Consider the following 18550-nt stretch of genomic DNA (forward strand, 5'->3'; position numbering starts at 1 on the left):
TTTATCCTTGTGGGAGCTATGTGATAATTATAGATTATCACACTGTATTCTATAATTTTATCCCTGTGCGAGCTATGTGATAACTATAGATTATCACACTGTATTCTATAATTTTATCCTTGTGCGAGCTATGTGATAACTATAGATTATCACACTGTATTCTATAATTTTATCCTTGTGCGAGCTATGTGATATAGATTATCGCACTGTATTCTATAATTTTATCCTTGTGCGAGCTATGTGATATAGATTATCGCCCTGTATTCTATAATTTTATCCTTGTGCGAGCTATGTGATATAGATTATCGCACTGTATTCTATAATTTTATCCCTGTGGGAGCTATGTGATAATTATACATGATCACACTGTATTCTATAATTTTATCCCTGTTCGAGCTATGTGATAATTATAGATTATCACACTGTATTCTATAATTTTATCCTTGTGCGAGATATGTGATAATTATAGATTATCACACTGTATTCTATAATTGTATCCTTGTGCGAGCTATGTGATAATTATAGATTATCACACTGTATTCTATAATTTTATCCTTGTGCAAGTTTCTTCAGATTTTTTGGGATATTATGAAATTTCGATTTAAAAAAAAATAAAAAAATTCAATGGAGCAAAATGAAACAGAATACATTTTATTTGATGCAACAATGGTTTATTAGAAATATAACACAAAGAAAATAATAATGTCAATATTGATAAAACACAAAAACTGAGTAATTTTCTAACAATAATACCATATAAAACAAACAAATGCCCATTCATGCAACGGGCATTTTTGTTTGTTTTATATAGTATTATTGTAAAATCAATAAAATTCTGAGTGCCATTGCAACACGTTTAGGACAACGAAAAGAAAATATGGGTGACAAAAAATAAATATCTTGCGGCCTTATTATACAAAAGATTATAAAGATACAAAAAAACTAAACAAAAAAGAGGGACAACTCTTACATTTGTACCAATAATTATACAATTTACAACATACAATATAGCACTTTTTATATACAAATGTAATACAGTAGGCATTACCAACCAATAAAATTACTTCAAATGTAATAAACAATATAAAACAAAATTGCACATTATGTAGGAATAACATTATAACAATGTACTTTACTGTGTCATAGCAAAAATGTCACAGATGAACAACAATAACAAAATTTCACATACTTTACACAACAATAATACATTTCTACATAATGTACAAATACCATACTATGTTGTGATATAAAAAATCACACTATATACAACAATAATAAACTTTTACATTCTGTACAAAACAATAAACTTTCACATTATATACAGATAACAACATACCATATTGTGATATAAAAAATATCGCACTATACAACAATAATAAACTTTCGCCCACATTTTGGAGATTTTCAACTCGAGGGACAAACTCTGTAGTGGAAACGTAATTCAAACGAAATCTATTTAAGGGAAGATAACAACATTGTCGAAATGGTAATCTGGGGCAGGTGACTCTAACACTGAAAAACGACAGTGGAATTCTTTAGTGTTTTTCTCTGGCTGGGATGGCGATCCTTAAGTTCTCAAGTCGTTCTCAACTTCTTATCATACTGACAACCAGTGATAATGAATTTATCATGCTAACGACTAACACTGAAAATACTGTGATAAACTGTATCATCTATATACCAATAGCTGTTATATTTCTCCATTTAATAACATGAACTGATAAACCATGTAGAAAAACATATTTATCATATGAATACCGTGTTATGCAGTGTCATAAAGCCATCACACAAATTATGTTTTTGTAACGTGTGCAATATCACTCCGGAAATGACGTCACAATTATGAAGCGGCCAAGTGCAAAATACTCGTTTCAGATCACCGTATACTATGTATTATATGATAAAAAGAATCTGTCATTCGTTTGCCTGCATATTAGATTGATGATACTCGTTTTAAATTTTTCATATTTGCTCGCCGGAGGCTCCAAACATGAAAAAATCAAAACATGTATCATAAATCTAATATGAAGGAAAAAAACAAACAAATTGGAATCGGACTACGTTTGTCTACAGTGGGACAGTGGATCTTAATCCTAGAATCTACACCGTTGGGAAAGTGGGACAGTGATTCTTAATCCTAAAATATAAACCGTTGGGACAGTGATCCTTAATCCTAAAATCTAAACCATTGGGAAAGTGGGACAGTGGTTCTTAATCCTAAAATATAAACCTTTGGGAAAGAGGGACAGTGATCCTTAATCCTAAAATCTAAACCATTGGGAAAGTGGAACAGTGGTTCTTAATCCTAAAATCTAAACCATTGGGACAGTGATCCTTAATCCTTAAATCTAAACCGTTGGGAAAGAGGGACAGTGTCATCCTTAATCCTAAAATCTAAACCGTTGGGACAGTGATCCTTAATTCTTAAATCTACACCGTTGGGAAAGTGGGACAGTGATGCTTGATCCTAAAATCTAAATCGCTCGGAAGAAAATTAAATTAAATTTGAACAACACACGGCTACGTTTTTTATTTCCACACCAACTTGCAATAGGTTCAAGTCGAATATGTTGAAATTTTACAGATGTTTTTGTTGCATCCTTGGCCTCTATGTACAACCCTGACTTAATAATAATAATTATAATAATATACAACATTTATATAGAGCCCTATATTATAAATTTGTAAAATTACTCTAAGGCGCTTTACAACATATGGATAATAGTAATGGTTATAATTGTAAAATCAAAAAACAAAGGCTTACACTCACTTTTATGCATTTAAGCAAGCAATGTGCACATAATTGAACAAATAAAAGGTTAGAATTTACATGATGTCTTTGCAAAGATTCTAAAATGCAGACGTGAACCGAAGAGGTGAGTTTTGATGTCTATCTTAAACTTGGCCAGGGTATTTGACTTTCTAATAGCAGATGGTAAGCTATTCCGCAACGTACTGTAGTGGAAACCCTCCCAAAGCATCTGTTTCCGTAGGTCACCATACAAGATTTTGGGACACACAACAAAGATTCTGACTCCGACCGCAGTGATCGTGGCGGCTGGGACAGGGTAACAAGCTCCTGTAGGTACTGAGGAGCTGTTCCATTCAGTGCCTTGTATGTGTACACCAGAACTTTGCACTGCAACTGTATCGTACAGGTAACCAGTGCAATGAATAAAGCGCAGGTGTGATGTGCTCTCTCTTTTGAGTATGAGTAACTAGCAATGCTGCAGTGTTCTGGACCCTCTGCAGACGACTAGTTAGTTTGTCAGATATACCACAGTGAAGGGCGTTACCATAATCCAACCGAGAGGTAGCAAGTGAATGCACCAAAATCTTGCATGCATCTGCAGTTAAAAATTGCCGAATACAGCCGATGTTCCTGATCTGGTAGTAACAGGATTTGGCAATAGCGTTCACTTGTTTCTCCATGTTCAGAGAACTATCAAAGTATACCCCTAGGTTTTTAACAGCTGGAACAGTCTCAATAGTTCTGGCACCGACCTTGAGCTGGAGAGCCATTGTATGCCGACACTTTGGGAAAAGACGATTAGTTCCGTCTTTTCCTGATTAAGCTGAAGCATGTTGGCGTTCATCCAGATACTGATAACTGTCGGACAAGCTTCCATACTTTCTGAGACTGTATTCCAACTGTCCTGTGGTTTGATAACCATATAAATTTGTGTGTCATCAGCATAGCAATGATAGCGAAGACTATGGCGACAACAAATCTCTCCAATCGGTTTGGAGTACATACAATATTTTCGTGGTCCTAACACCGACCCTTGAGGAACCCCAAAATCTAGTACTTTATCATGTGAGGTGGAAGATCCGATGGCAACACACTGTCGTTGTTCACTCAGGTAAGACTGTATCCAGCATAGTGCTGTATCAGTCACTCCATAAGAGTATTCCAGACGTTTATAAAGTATACCATGGTCGATGACGTCAAATGCAGCCGACAAGCACGGCCGCTCTGCACTAGTTATCCAATGCAGAAGCTATGTCATTATGTACACGTAGGAGGGCAGTTTCAGTAGAGTGTCCCATGCGGTAGGCCTATTGCATTTAACATCAAGACTGTTTGCATGGAGATGAACCTCTAAACGCTGGGACACAACCTTCTCCAAGATCTTAGACAGAAAAGGCAGATTTGAAACTGGGCGGTAGTTTTCAACTCCTCCTTGTCCATTCCAGGCTTCATCAACAATGGTCTGACATGTGCTTCTTGAAACATAATGGAACCTTTGACTCAGCCAATGATTTGTTCATGATAGAGGTAATCGGAGGAAGCAGTGCTTCAAGACATTGCTTTAATAGATCTGTAGGCAGTGGATCAAGCTCGCAGGTCTTCAATTGCGAGGTCATGGTAATGTTGCGCAATTCGTCCTGGGTTGTTGGTGAGAACTTTGCCAATGGTTCCCCATCAAATGCAATGTCAGCAGAGGTGTTCACTTCAGCAATATTTTTCCTGGTTGAGCTGATTTTATTCAGAAAGTAATCACTGAACTTGCTTCCTAAGTCTTTTTCAGAATTACAGCTTGGTAGGATAATTTCACCTTTCTGTCCAATTAGGTTTTTGGCGAGTCTAAAAAGCTGTCTTATTATCCTTGCCGCATTCTTCGATTCTTTCCGAATAATAAGCCTTCTTTGATTGAAAGAGTAGTGAACCATCAAGCCGACATTGCTCTCTATAAATCTGTTAATTTGGTTATCCTTGAGTGATAATTGATTTGCCTCAAGTTCTAAGACGATCATTCACAGACAGCTCGCTGTCTATTTCAAATTTCTCGGCCCCTTCAGAGTGTTCACCTTCCCTTATTTGATAGGATGACGCTGTTGGATTTTGGTATGGACGGCACCATTTTTTTCTGCCATTCATGGACATTTTTTAAATGATAGTGCCAGCACAGAGCACAGCCTGTTGGCCGCCATTTCTACTTTAAAGTGTTTAACTGACGTCGCTAAGTAAATACATTGTGGATGCAGTTAAAAAAATTCTGGATTTGATCGCAGACATGAAATGCCATTTTAGTTTAAAAATAATTTGCATCGGCACCAAAATGATTGGATGGGTCGGGATGAAACATGCCTATTGTTTTAATAGGCCTAATCAATATTTTTCCAATTGTTTTTTCCAGGCATTTAACTCCAACGGTAAACCGACAATGGAGTTTACCGACAGGCGTTTAGACTTCTTGGCCAACTCTGCAAATGGTCTGACCTTTTACGACATCAAAGACATTACTGATGCCTATCAGTGTACACGTAAGTCCTGTTTTAACTCCTTCACCCTGAAGACACTTTTGAACTTTTCCGGTTCAAAGGTTGGAATAGCTCATTATGAAATTTCAGGGATAAATGAGTTAAATGATTGCAGTTTCCTTGTTTGGTTCAATATTCAGTTTTTAGCTCACCAGGTTCGAAGGACCAAGATGACCTTATGCCATACTGTAGCGTCCAACATCCGTCCAGCATCTGCCGTCTGTCGTCCGTACATCAATTTCTTCAAACGACTTCTTCTGGAATTGGAATTTAACTAAATTTGACTGGAAGTATCCCTTCGTAGTGGGAATTCAAAATTGTACAAAAAGTGGGGACTGAGGGGCGAGGCCAAAAAGTGTTATTTGGCTATATTGCTATAAACAACTTTTGTAGAAATATTCACTGGATATCGATCATATTTAATCAGAAGCATTCATTGGAGGTGGGGATTCAAAATTGTACAAATGGTTGGGCTGACCCCCCGGGCTAAGGGGTCTGGCCCCCGGGGCTAAGGGGTCTGGCCACAACCCTAGGAACCTATAGTTTCCGAGTCACAGCTTGGAAACAGTTGAGATCCCCACCCTATAACCATATATACAATTGCTGAGTATATAGAGAGGAATGCACATATGCTTCCAGGATGGCTCCGGGGTCTGCCCCACCCTTAGTCATAACGCCTTGGTCATAACTGCGAAACAGTTGAGATCCCCACCCCAAAACTATATGCAGTAATACCTCACTTTCTGGATCTCTGTTAACTTGAATACCCCCTCATTCGTTGAACCGTTTGGTCCCGACCAACTTCGTACATATTCTTTTTAAAGTAACCCCCTATTAGTCTAACCGTTATTCCTCAAACAAAAATTTGTCCACGTCTCGTCATGGTCATAGTATTTATCCTATATATTGGTCGAACAGGTGTGACCTGTCATGCCCGACAGATATTTTACCCGTGTATCACACTGGCAATGCCATCGACATGTCTCTAGGCACAGCCTGTGGTCAGTGCCGATTGTGCTTATACAGGTGTCGGCTGGACATCTGATAATTAGAGGATTAACGGCAGTATCATTAGTAAATGTACCGTTACCCTGTTGTAGCTTCATTATCATTTTGTGTGCATATTTATTTTTTCTGGATGATAATTTCACATTGATGAATTTGCGGAAGTGTTAATTCACTGGGTCTGGTGTGTAAGTTAAAACCATATTTCGGCATGGCAATATTAAGCGGAAATCACATAGTGGATTCTCGACCAACTTTGAAAGTATTCAAACTTGAATTCGTTGTAATTGTTAATTTGTTTATCAATCAACATTATGATAACAAGGATTCAAGATTTTCTTAATTTTGAAATGATCGAAGAGTTCCTCTTGTTTTGATATTTTGTATAATTAACATAGGCAATTTCAGAAGGCGGACTATGCCAAAACGACAAGTATGTTACACATGCAGCTTTTTAATTTTATTTACTTTCTAAATATTGGTGGCTATGTTTTCATTGTTTAGCTATTTTAAATCTTATTAAATGCTGTCAACTTGATCAAACTTCTTTTTTCTTCTATCATCTACTATCCGTGATATTTGCAGTGCTTGTACTGTCTGTTGTCCCACCTGATAAAAAATGACGATGTTGGTCGAACCTAGGATTAGTCGAATACCATGTATTCCTCGAACTATTGATCTGGACCCTACAATTTGAGTTAGCAGGGTTTTACTGTATACAATTGTTGGGCATAAAGAGACGAATGCAGTCATGATATTAGATATGACCATGGGGTCTGCCCCACCCTTGCAGACTTGACCCCTAGACAAAATGATTTTTATTTTCAAAAAAAATCGTCAGATTTTGGACTTCTAAAAACCATAGTAACCATGTAAAAAAAGAGCAGAAACAAAATCGATTTTTAATCAAAATTGACTCTGTAGATAGGAAAAAATTGATACATGTAATATAACGGGTTATTCATTGTACAAAAATATCACTCATGGCCACGGTACACTACTGTACACTGCCACCTTAGATAATGTTACTTAAAGCTTAAATTCACCAATGTGAAAGGAAGATCATTCAAGCAGGGTTTTCATGAAGAGCAGGTAGCAGGTAGGCCAAAATGACCAGTTTGCTCAGGTTTTGGTCTGTTCAAATCGCCCTTTCCTTATATATTGCGTAATATTATGTAATTTTACAAAAGTTGGCGAGTTAAAAGTGTCATTTGGTCTGTTGAAATGGAAGTTACTGAAAAGTCTGATCAAGTTGCATTTAAGAAGTGCCTGAAGGGATAATTGATTTGATGAGAAACAAAAAATATTTCTTTTATTAAAAAAAATAAGTTGTTATTCATGGTTACATTTCCTAATTGAATACCCCCCCCAGCCCCAAAATTCTTTTCATTCTTAATCCTATCCTTTAACTTTTAATGTCTCAATATTTTCATGAAATGTTTGCAGTTCACAGCCCTGAGTAGCCACATGAAATCATTTTATCGTTTTTGCTTCAGGAAATTGTCCTCTAAAACTGTGCGAGAACGGAGGTTTCCTAGACCACACCTGCGCTTGTTACTGTCCCGACGGCCTGAAGGGTGACAGATGTCAGCTCGTTGACACCGACAGCAGTATGTATTTTATTTAACACTCCCAATTAATGCTGGATATTGCCTGGGTTATTGTATTAATTCCCTCTTTGATGCATGGTGCTCCTAGGGGCAATTAAGTAACTCGCACCTGGGTGTCCTGTTTCTACTCGCCATGATTTTCCTATTCATGCATTGTGCACACTTGTGTATAGTGCACAGGTACTTTTTGGGTGATTTTTTTGTAAATATGAAAGTAAAATTTAATTAAATATTGAGATTTTTTCTGGAACTGAACTGATAGCACCTGCACCCAGGTTGGTCACTAATAAATGTAAAGTGAATAAGCACATTTGCCTCATTTAAGTAATCAATTATGTTGGGAAACCGACGCACAAAGGAAAATGGTTAATTCGGCCTAACGTTATATGTTGATTGACACTTTGTGTACGAGAAGTGACATCTGGTATGGACAGGAATGGCTACGTCATGACTTCTGAGTACTCATTTTGTTTTTAGTCGCCCCTGGGGGAACCCCAGTGGGGACTATTAATTCGGTTTCAGTCCCAGATTTTGACTTGTTGTCTTGGGTTGCTAAGTGTGTGCTTTTGTCGGAATTTTACCAGGTGCCAATTACAAGCTCTTGGATAACTCGGATATCAATTTCCTTTTTAAACAGGAATAGCATAAAACCTAAAGGCGTTCCAAATTTCACACGGGAATTACATATAACCTAAAGATGTTCAGAGTATGAATCTGGCACCTTTAAGGTTTCCGAAGGGGTAAACAGTTATATATATTATCGATAATGATAAAAGTTTGAGTTTCAAAAATAATTATTAACTGGTTCAAAACAGCCAAATACATTCCGATCTTTTCTTTTCAAAGGAGAATTGCTGAAATCACAATTGTTTGGTGTTCTTCATGTCTCACTAATTTGGCTCTCGTCGGACATGTTTGAGCGACTGCCTTTAAGCATCCACTCTCTGCCAATATCGATGACCGATTCAGTCGTATTTGCAGACGATCAGAAAACTACTTGGAAAAGTGTATTTCATAACAATCAAAAAGGAAAAGGTTTATCCGTATATAAGATTGAATCTTTTCTGAAACTTATTGTTGTGAAAACAACATAGTTAGATCCAATTACCTGTTCTGCCCATGCCAGGTGACCCGTGTCATTGCGCAGATCTCCCGGTGTTCGAGGTGTCGGTCAACACTAACGTTATATTTGCGACATGCTTTCTAATTAATTCCCTGTGTTGCCATGGCTACCTGAACATGTATGTATTTACACCCGGTCATTGTTTACCTTTTTGATTGACAGGTGGAAATATATTGTTGTAGCTTGGTCAGTGGTTTATGGGAAAATGATCGTACAGAATGATGGGGTGACTTTCATGTCATTCTGAAATATTTCTAGTTTCATATAATTATAAAAGTCCCTATATTTTTTTACAAAATTTAAAGTATTTTTTCTACATACATCAGGAACATAGTTTTTAAATGTGTAAAGGTTTTAAAATATCGTAAGCATTTAAAGGCGATTTAACATTGACGTTCCTCAATAAGTAAAATAAAATAAAGTCTTCATGATAACGAAAATTGGAAAAAACATTTGGAAACAGTATGTTGCAATATATATCGCAATATATTCAGGGATGTTCAGTTTCATATTTCAAGTACATGTACTATTCCCCAGACGAGATTCTGCAAATTTTATTTCCTGAACATTATATTCTTGCCCTAATAGTAAATATTGAAATTTTTTACTAACCCCAACAATCGATCTCTACCAACCCTGGCCCACTCACAGATTTTGCGAAATTCTATCACCTTAATGTATTTTGCCATGATAGTAAAATTGAAAAGTTTACTAGCCCCAAATCTTGGCCTGCAGACAGATTTTGCAAAATACTATATATATATATATGTAGGTACCCGAATGAATATCGTACATCACCAAAATGTTTGATTTTAAAGGTTGTCTAGTGTTAATCAAGGAGGGGACAGAAGCTTCAAAGTGACGATGATCAAATTGCATTCATAGCTCTTATGAACACAATTTCTTCTTGTAATGCTTATCGAGGATCTAACAATGGAAATGGAAATAACTGTATCTGAACCAATCTTAATATTTGATATATATATATTTGACAGATTGTGGTGGGATCATTGACGTCTCCGGAGGACCAGCAACCATCACCAGTCCTAACTACCCTAATAACTACAATGTGAATTCTCAGTGTACCTGGCTTGTTAAGGTATTCAGGGATTTATGTAATCGGTCACTACCCTAATAACTAAGATGTGAATGCTCGGTGCCCCTGGCTTGTTAAGGTATTCAGGGATTTATATAATCGGTCACTACCCTAATAACTAAGATGTCAATTCTCAGTGTACCTGGCTGGTTAAGGTATTCAGGGATTTATATAATCGGTCACTACCCTAATAACTAAGATGTCAATTCTCAGTGTACCTGGCTGGTTAAGGTATTCAGGGATTTATATAATCGGTCACTACCCTAATAACTAAGATGTGAATTCTCAGTGTACCTGGCTTGTTAAGGCATTCAGGGATTTATAGAATCGGTCACTACCCTAATAACTAAGATGTGAATGCTCGGTGCACCTGGCTTGTTAAGGTATTCAGGGATTTATAGAATCGGTCCCTACCCTAATAAGTAAGATGTGAATTCTCAGTGTACCTGGCTCGTTAAGGTATTCAGGGATTTATAGAATCGATCACTACCCTAATAAGTAAAATGTGAATGCTCAGTGCACCTGGCTTGTTAAGGTATTCAGGGATTTATAGAATCAGTCACTACCCTAATAAGTAAGATGTGAATTCTCAGTGTACCTGGCTTGTTAAGGTATTCAGGGATTTATAGAATCGATCACTACCCTAATAAGTAAAATGTGAATGCTCAGTGCACCTAATGCTCAGTGCACCTAATGCTCAGTGCACCTAATGCTCAGTGCACCTAATGCTCAGTGCACCTAATGCTCAGTGCACCTGGCTTGTTAAGGTATTCAGGGATTTATAGAATCAGTCACTCCTCTGTTATGTAGATTAGAAGCACTTCTCAAATGTGGGGCAAGAATTTTTGAAGTTCAGAGCGAGGATTTGTTGAAAGCGAAACCTCAAATGTTATTAGCTCACTGCATACATTTAACAGCAACGAACTGATTATATTGATCATGGAATTGGAATCCGAAAGCCAAACCAATCAATTTTCCATTAAAATCGATCATTAGGTCATCAATAATAGGAATCTTTCTCACTAAGTTGACATCCTTGGGAAAAAATGTCCTAAAAAGACTGCCTTCGAATTTGTTTCCGGTCATAAATTAATAGGAATAGTAATCATTAATACATCGACAATATTTTAACTCTGAATCTGTTCTGGGAACTTCAGGTAATAGGATTGTCGCCATTTCTTAGTAGAATTTCTTCAAATTTTGTAGTTATATTGGTTTGAAGTATTTAAGAGAAATTCTGCCGCAAAAAAATATAGGTTGTCATAATTTTAAGGAATTTAGATGGAAATGTATGTAAAAAGGAGGGAAAAATGAAAGACACAATATTTTGCAAAATAATGTCAATAAAGATGATACTGCCATAGATTAGTATTGCATTAATGTGTATCAATTTAATAAATGCTGAAATTATGTCAAATAAATTAACCATTAAAGGATTAAAACCATATGCACATTGTAATTGCAGGTAAGAGTTATCTTTCTTGAAAAACTTCACAGTAGTGAAATAGGTAGTCGGTTTTCTGAAGTACAGAAAAAATGGATACATGTGGCTCATTGATAAAAAATAATTGAATAATGCCTGGATTGGTTTGAAATACTTTAATATTGAGAACACACTGTGCTGTCAATTCTAAACATACAATATTCATCAGTTTAATATTAAACATTAGAATATGCGGAAATTGTGATACTGTCTCCCTACATTGGATTTTTAACTAGGGATGTATACGTACTTCCTACTTCCGTTTATCAATACACTCCTATGACCTTAAGCCTGAAATTTGCAAGCTTAACTTTGTGAACTTATCTTATAGCGACATTTGTGAGATCATTTGTTCTAGTTTAGGAATTGGGTGGTACATTGATAATCGATCGATTGGAAAAATCGAAAAAGCCAGAATCATCTGAGTCTGTATGTTAAAGAATACAGATGTTAACGTTTTAAGTCTGACTGGTCATCCCTTTGCCGTTATCTCTGGGTTAGGCGGGGTCTACTGGCTCATAGACCCCTTTGGTCTTTATAGACCCCTTCTAACCCAGAGATAACTAATAATGTAACATGATAATGGGATATAACACTGTTTTAACTGACTTTTAACAGGGTGGTGCTACAGACTATGTAAAAGTAGATATTGACGACCTTCACCTCACGGATAACAACGCTGGCAGATGTTACCACTGGTTGGAAGTGCAATACAATCTGATTGGCCAAACAGGCCCAAGGTATGCAAGACTTTTTAAACCCTGTTTTCTAGATGCTACAAAGGATCCCAGTTCCAGTGTACTGGTTGTTCCTATATACAGTAATCTCCCTTTAAGGATTTGCACAACTAAATCATTTACTGTATGTTATTACTAAGCTTTTGAGTCCTTGCAGGTAGGGCGTAAAAATTGTATCGGCTGCCCCCATTGCATGATTGTAAGAAGCTACTGAATTTGGGATCTTATCTTTTCACTTTCTAAACAACTTTCTTCTTCCTAATGACTCCCTTGACGATGACCATAGCTGTTGATAGGACATTTAACACTACTTAAGCCAAACCAAACTTAGTAAGCTTTTGAGCTAATGGCGTAAATATTTCAAGTTCATCACTAAAGTTCAATATCTGTAGATTTCATTCATTGTAAAATGTCAACAATTACCAAATAGTATTAAAATTACTCGGACGCACTGTAGTAAACCGGATCACATTTTAGGTAGGGATTACAATTGTATGAAACACTTACTGATTGGCTGATTTAGTTGTGAAAGTCCTTGAACAGGTTTGGATATAACTGGGCCTGTACTCTTCTGTTGACTATCGGTAGCTCTGTTGGTTAGAAGGATGGTATAACAGTCTCTTAATTGTCCACTGTTGGAATCCCGGTGTAGTTCACCTAATTTTCTGCATTCAGAATACTATTGTCTCGCCACCAGTGGTACATATCGCTCTCCAAATACAATACAATAGATGTCGGCATTATAAGTTCTTTGTTTATGATATCTTTGATGTCTGGTCTGCGGGGTAATAATATACAATATTTGATATAGCGCCCTATCTAGCTATTTAATAAGCCACTCTAAATTAAGCGCTTTACAGAACAAAGATCTACAATTTATATAATCGGTACAATTGGCATATATACATTAATCAATAATTGGGTGGAAATGGATTTCCTGCTGCCTTATTGAGCGCAAACTACTAGTCCTACGCCACCTGGCTAATATCTCCCTATGTGTGTATACCTGGGTGTGTGCTGGATATGTATTGTGTTCTGTTTGTAGTGGGACCTATAAAGCTTGCAACGGTATCATTTATAGTGTCTTCTCACTTGAATGCTACAGCACAGATACTGCAACATCCATCACAGACCATTCTTACTCTATCTGGGTTGTTGGAGTTTATTGTGTTTTATGATGTCACAATTCCACTAGATTCAAATCACCTTAAGAGCCCAAGGATAGCCGAAAGTACTAGAATGATATATTTTTCAGTGTTTGTTTTAATTGCTGTATACTGGGAAATCTTCGTTGTATTTGATTTGTTTTCTTTTTCACCCTCCGTTACAAGAGCAAATTTGTCATTACAGTGAGTATTTGTAAGCACATTATATGGTTGTTGGGCAAATTTAATATTGGGTGGAAATGGATTTCCTGTCAAAGGGTCAAATTTTGACTGGCGAAAAATTTCCCGTAATACAGCATATGTATATATCGTTGCTGTATGGAGTGAAGCTGTAAGAGAAATAATACAATTTGAAATGCTGTCGGGGGGGTTAATGAGTTAACTTGTACTATCAGCTTTTGTAAGCACACTTTTTATTTTTTTTAAACCCCAGACGTTGCGGAGTAGTGCAGGGAGAGAATTACATCACATCTATCGATGGCTATCCAAACCTTATGCTGCTCAGATTTGACAGCAAGTTCAGCAGTGATCGCCCCAGCAGCAAGGGATTTAGTTTGACAGTCAGAAGTGTAGGTAGCGGTAAGTAATTATCTTAATTCATTCAGCCCTACATATGTTAAATGATCGGCCCAGATCTGAACCGAGGCTGACCTCAAGAGTATTAGGCACGCATCAATTAAGAGTTCTAGTTGTGCCTGATTGAAACAAAAATGCTGACTATTACCTTGTTTGTGTTATTTCTTTATAAAACAAGGTCAATCCACATGTAGATTTTAAGATACGTTATATAATTTAGTTGACACATGAAAGGACATATTATTCTTGATATGTTGTTATTTATTCAAACTGCAGTTTTTAGCTCTGCCTACAGTGTGGTGCAAGTGCGCTAATTTATCATGGAATATTTCTGCGCCACCTAAACCGTTTCAACCGGGATACACGAACGCAACCCTAAAGTATTGGATTCCTAGCCTTTCCAGTTGATTTCAAATCTGTATTGTGAATTGTTGTTTCAGGTTGTGCCACAAGTCCTTGTTTACAGGGAACATGTAGTACTACATCGGGCAATGGGTTCACTTGTACGTGTGATCAAGGATTCTCCGGCCAAACTTGCAACATTCCCTCGGGTGAGTAACTCTTAGCGTTTATTTTCCCCTGGCAACATATAAGTACAAGGGGATACAGGATTCCGCTGGTACGTAGTTACGTACGTATGTTATACTCGTTGTCATTAGCTCTACTGACTTCATTCCACTATGGAATTTTATTAAACTTCATCCAAGTGTTGTGTACGGCAATGCCTTGAACAAGTGTTAATTTTGGTTCTACATTTAAGGCCAAAGTCACTGTTTCATCGCTCTAGCCACTTCCTTTCCTCTTACATATTTCGCAATGTGTAAATGCGCGGGGATTTGTATCACTTTTGATGCCTTGTTGAATGTCAAAGCAGAGTTGCCATCCTCGCTAAGGAGCCCAATGTGGGAGATCTCCCTCCAATGTGTTTTACTAAGCAATGTGGGAGATTTTTGATGGTGTTGCAATGCAACCTTGTTAACTCGGTCACCCTTACATATTTTAACTGGACTTGCCCAGTCTTTGATTTGTTAAGGTTCAAATGCGTCTTTAGTGGTGAATTGGTTAATTGTAAAATTGACATCTTATGTATTTGTTTAAAATGTGAAAAACAACTTGAGTAGCCAATCACTGAATGGCTGTTAAAATGTAATCCTCATAAAACTATTAAAGAATTAGGATTATGTCGATTCATTTGTTAGAGATTAAATTTACAAAGGTGGGAAACGGATCCTGGCTAAATCTGAATACTGATGCATATGGCCGTGTGTTTTTTTCCAATTCAATTTGATGTATTTACTGTCGTAGAATAAAAGTAATCAGATTGTTTTTGCAGATATTTTTATCATACAGAAACATAACATCAGAATTGATTTTGCTCTCTCACGCTCTGTACATCCTGTGATGTCGTGACATCAGGTTAATGAAAAACTTCAATCGCTAGGCTGATACCTGTCTTTTGAAGAGCAACACCCAATTTCAAAGCAAAGTCTATTAGTAATAATTCACAAGATAGAGCCTTCAAATTCATCGTTGCATATTCCAAGGGGGCAAAGCCTCTAAATTTTTCATGGCGTATTCTGGTATTTTGATGGTGGTAAAATATCTCTAACAAGACTAATTACAATGCATCACCTTGCTCTAATTAATATATTCTATTAACAGTTTCTTCCAGTTTCTCCTGTACATTTGAAGGAGGGAATTGTTTCCTTGTACAAGCTACTGACGACAATTTTGATTGGACGATAAATTCAGTAAGTGAACGGATTACCTATACATAAAACATTTGTGGAATTTGTCATGAATGGAGGCCATTGAACTGACCACTGTATACCTTGAAATTTTCACTACGTTTTAATTGGTCTTGTTTACCTTCCCTAAGGAAGGCAAATTAATCATTACAGCGAGTATATGTAAACAGCACAGTAAAAATAGTTATAAAATGTAAATAGCCAAATTAACACTGGACGAAAATTGATTTCATGGGCGAAGGGAGACAAAATCTCTGTATAGAGTATTTATCACATAATCGGTCTGTTATTCAGTGAATTTGCCCGTGTTATACTTTTACATATGTCACTAGTGTAATATATCCTGGAGCGTTTTTCATTGGCTGTGCCAGTCAGAAATCTATTGTGATGTCATAATATGGACTGTGACGTCGTAAATTGTGAAGGGCGCAACAAAATGTTTGTCTCCGTTTGATTAAGCCCTTTACATTTTGGCTTTAAAACCTGTCAAAATGTAAGTTTTCTCAGTTATGTGATAAAAAGTATCTTAAATTTGTTTACATTTCATATGAGCTTTTATGAAACTTGCCTCGAAGTTTTAACTTTTCCCTGCCAAGGCTCGCAAAAATAAAAACTCCTAAGTCATCGTTTCATAAAATCTCATATGAAATGAAAACTCATTTAAGATCCTATATTTATCTGTTGAAACAGATATTGTAAAAACAGAAATTAATACAATTTTTCATGTCTGAACGGCCCTTACAAATAGTAGAATTACAATTATGTAGATTATTAATTATAGAAATAATTGTCCATGTAAGAATTTAGCCATTATAAAAACCAATTGTTCATGTACTTGCCCATATCTGAAACTAGTATCGTGCATTAGAAATGACCATCATTTCCTTTCATGTTAAACATGCAAGTATACATGATTGTATTCCTTTTCACCAATTCTTATCTTTAAAAAAAGATATGAATAAACTAAATTCAGAAACAACAAAATCTGGATAATATTGAAAGTGTATGATCATGACCTCGCAAAAAATTGTGTATTGTACCGTATTCAAAATATCTTTATATATTGCCATTTATTGTCCCAAGTGACCTAATTTCAAGATTTGATGCGATTATAGAATTTCTTGACTTAATTAAATTTTACATCGTGGGACCCGTTGCTTTAAGCAAGAGTTGAAAAGGACTCCTGAAAATAAATTTAGATTGATCACGGATTTCAAGATTTTCATACTGTTGAATCTACTTATTTCAATTTTAGGGTTCCACTCCATCCACTGGCACCGGCCCAGACAGTGCACAGTCTGGTAATAATTACTTGTATGCAGAGGGTTCCAGTCCACGTGTATCGGGAGATTTGGCTCGCATGTCAACCAACCTGAACTTCCCAGGTACCGTAAAAACTTTGAGATTGGGATTGATTTAGTTCATAAGGATTGATTTAGTTCATAAGGATTGATTTAGTTCATAAGGATTCATAAATTGTTTGCAGTGAAGAGAAAGTATCGTTCTAATTGGATATAAATATAAGAATGATACTTTCCCTTGTGAATGTTAAATTTTGTATTTCTTGACTTGAGTGCAGGATAAGAGATTTCATCAAAGGGAGAATTTGATATTTTGCTAGTTAATGTAATGCTGATATCGTAGAGGTGATTCCAACTATTTTTATGTGCCCGTCAAATTTGATAATACGTCCGTCCAGCGTAACCTTTTGTTTGTCCGGCAATCTCCTCCTACATTTTACGACCGATCTCTTTGAAACGTGGTATACATTATAATCATGATATGAAGTTGTTTCTCCCTTAAAAGAATTTTGATTCGACAATTTTTCGAAAAGTTATTGCCCTTTGTTCATTTCAGTATTTGATTTTTGTCCAGCAATCTCCTACATTTTTCAACGGATCTCTTTGAAACTTAGTAGGCTAAATAATCATGATATGTTGTGTTTCCTTGAAATGAATTTTGATTCGACGATTTTTGCAAAAGTTATTGCCCTTTGTTCATTTCAGTATATATTTTTTTTGTCCTGAGATCTACACCTACATTTTTATAGCATGTCAGCTAACCACTCTTTGAATGATGCAGATCTTTTTCAATGTAAGAAAGCTAAAATATAACACTATATGGCATTTGACGGGCGTATATCATTCAGCCCCGCGGTACTCTTGTTGTAGATAGTATACAGCCTCAAATTCCCAGAAGGCTTTCACCGATGTGGAAGCACCGGAAGTGGACAAAGTGTTTACAGATCAAACCCTGCGGCACTTTTGCTACTTAAGTAAATAAGGCAAAGAGCTGAATGAAGGACATTGTACATTCCAAAGCCAATACACATGACTAATGTTACCATCCGGGAGTTTCAAATAAAAGAACTAAAATGGGTGTCCAATTTATGGTCTGCAAAATCTACACAAAACATTGAACATTGAAAAGTATACTTAACTTGACAGGGGGAAGTTACTCTTGGCTAGAAGAACCCCTTTTGGTTGCTTCATCTTTTATATAGAAGGGAGAGTACTCCAATTAAAAGAAAAAAACCTTAGTGGAACTCTTTAATGATTATGACTGGAGTGGTACGATTTACCTTAAGGGTCCCTGTACCACTGAATCAAGGTTTTCTTTTCATATATACAGTTACCTCCATTTAACATCCATTTGGAAATAACAGAGTGTTGCACTGTTTGGACAGGGTTGACCAGGTTAATTGGTTAGAGCAATAGTTAAACAATCTACTGTCCAGTGTT

The 18550-nt window shown here is 36.4% G+C and overlaps 1 protein-coding gene across 2 annotated transcripts in view; it reads left to right on the plus strand.

Annotated features, from left to right (window-relative positions):
- The window catches only part of LOC110448767 (MAM and LDL-receptor class A domain-containing protein 1-like), a 63414-nt gene that overhangs the window by 1304 nt on the left and 43560 nt on the right, over nucleotides 1-18550 (plus strand). For both annotated transcript variants that reach the window (XM_021495187.1, XM_021495188.1), the window contains exons 2-9: nucleotides 5142-5268; nucleotides 7767-7880; nucleotides 9999-10102; nucleotides 12201-12322; nucleotides 13919-14064; nucleotides 14502-14612; nucleotides 15724-15812; nucleotides 17065-17194. In XM_021495187.1, the coding sequence (XP_021350862.1) occupies nucleotides 5142-5268; nucleotides 7767-7880; nucleotides 9999-10102; nucleotides 12201-12322; nucleotides 13919-14064; nucleotides 14502-14612; nucleotides 15724-15812; nucleotides 17065-17194 (943 nt within the window). The remainder of the gene's footprint in view (nucleotides 1-5141; nucleotides 5269-7766; nucleotides 7881-9998; nucleotides 10103-12200; nucleotides 12323-13918; nucleotides 14065-14501; nucleotides 14613-15723; nucleotides 15813-17064; nucleotides 17195-18550) is intronic.

This window comes from Mizuhopecten yessoensis, unplaced genomic scaffold (genome assembly GCF_002113885.1).
Source record: "Mizuhopecten yessoensis strain PY_sf001 unplaced genomic scaffold, ASM211388v2 scaffold4259, whole genome shotgun sequence".
Lineage (NCBI taxonomy): Eukaryota > Metazoa > Mollusca > Bivalvia > Pectinida > Pectinidae > Mizuhopecten > Mizuhopecten yessoensis.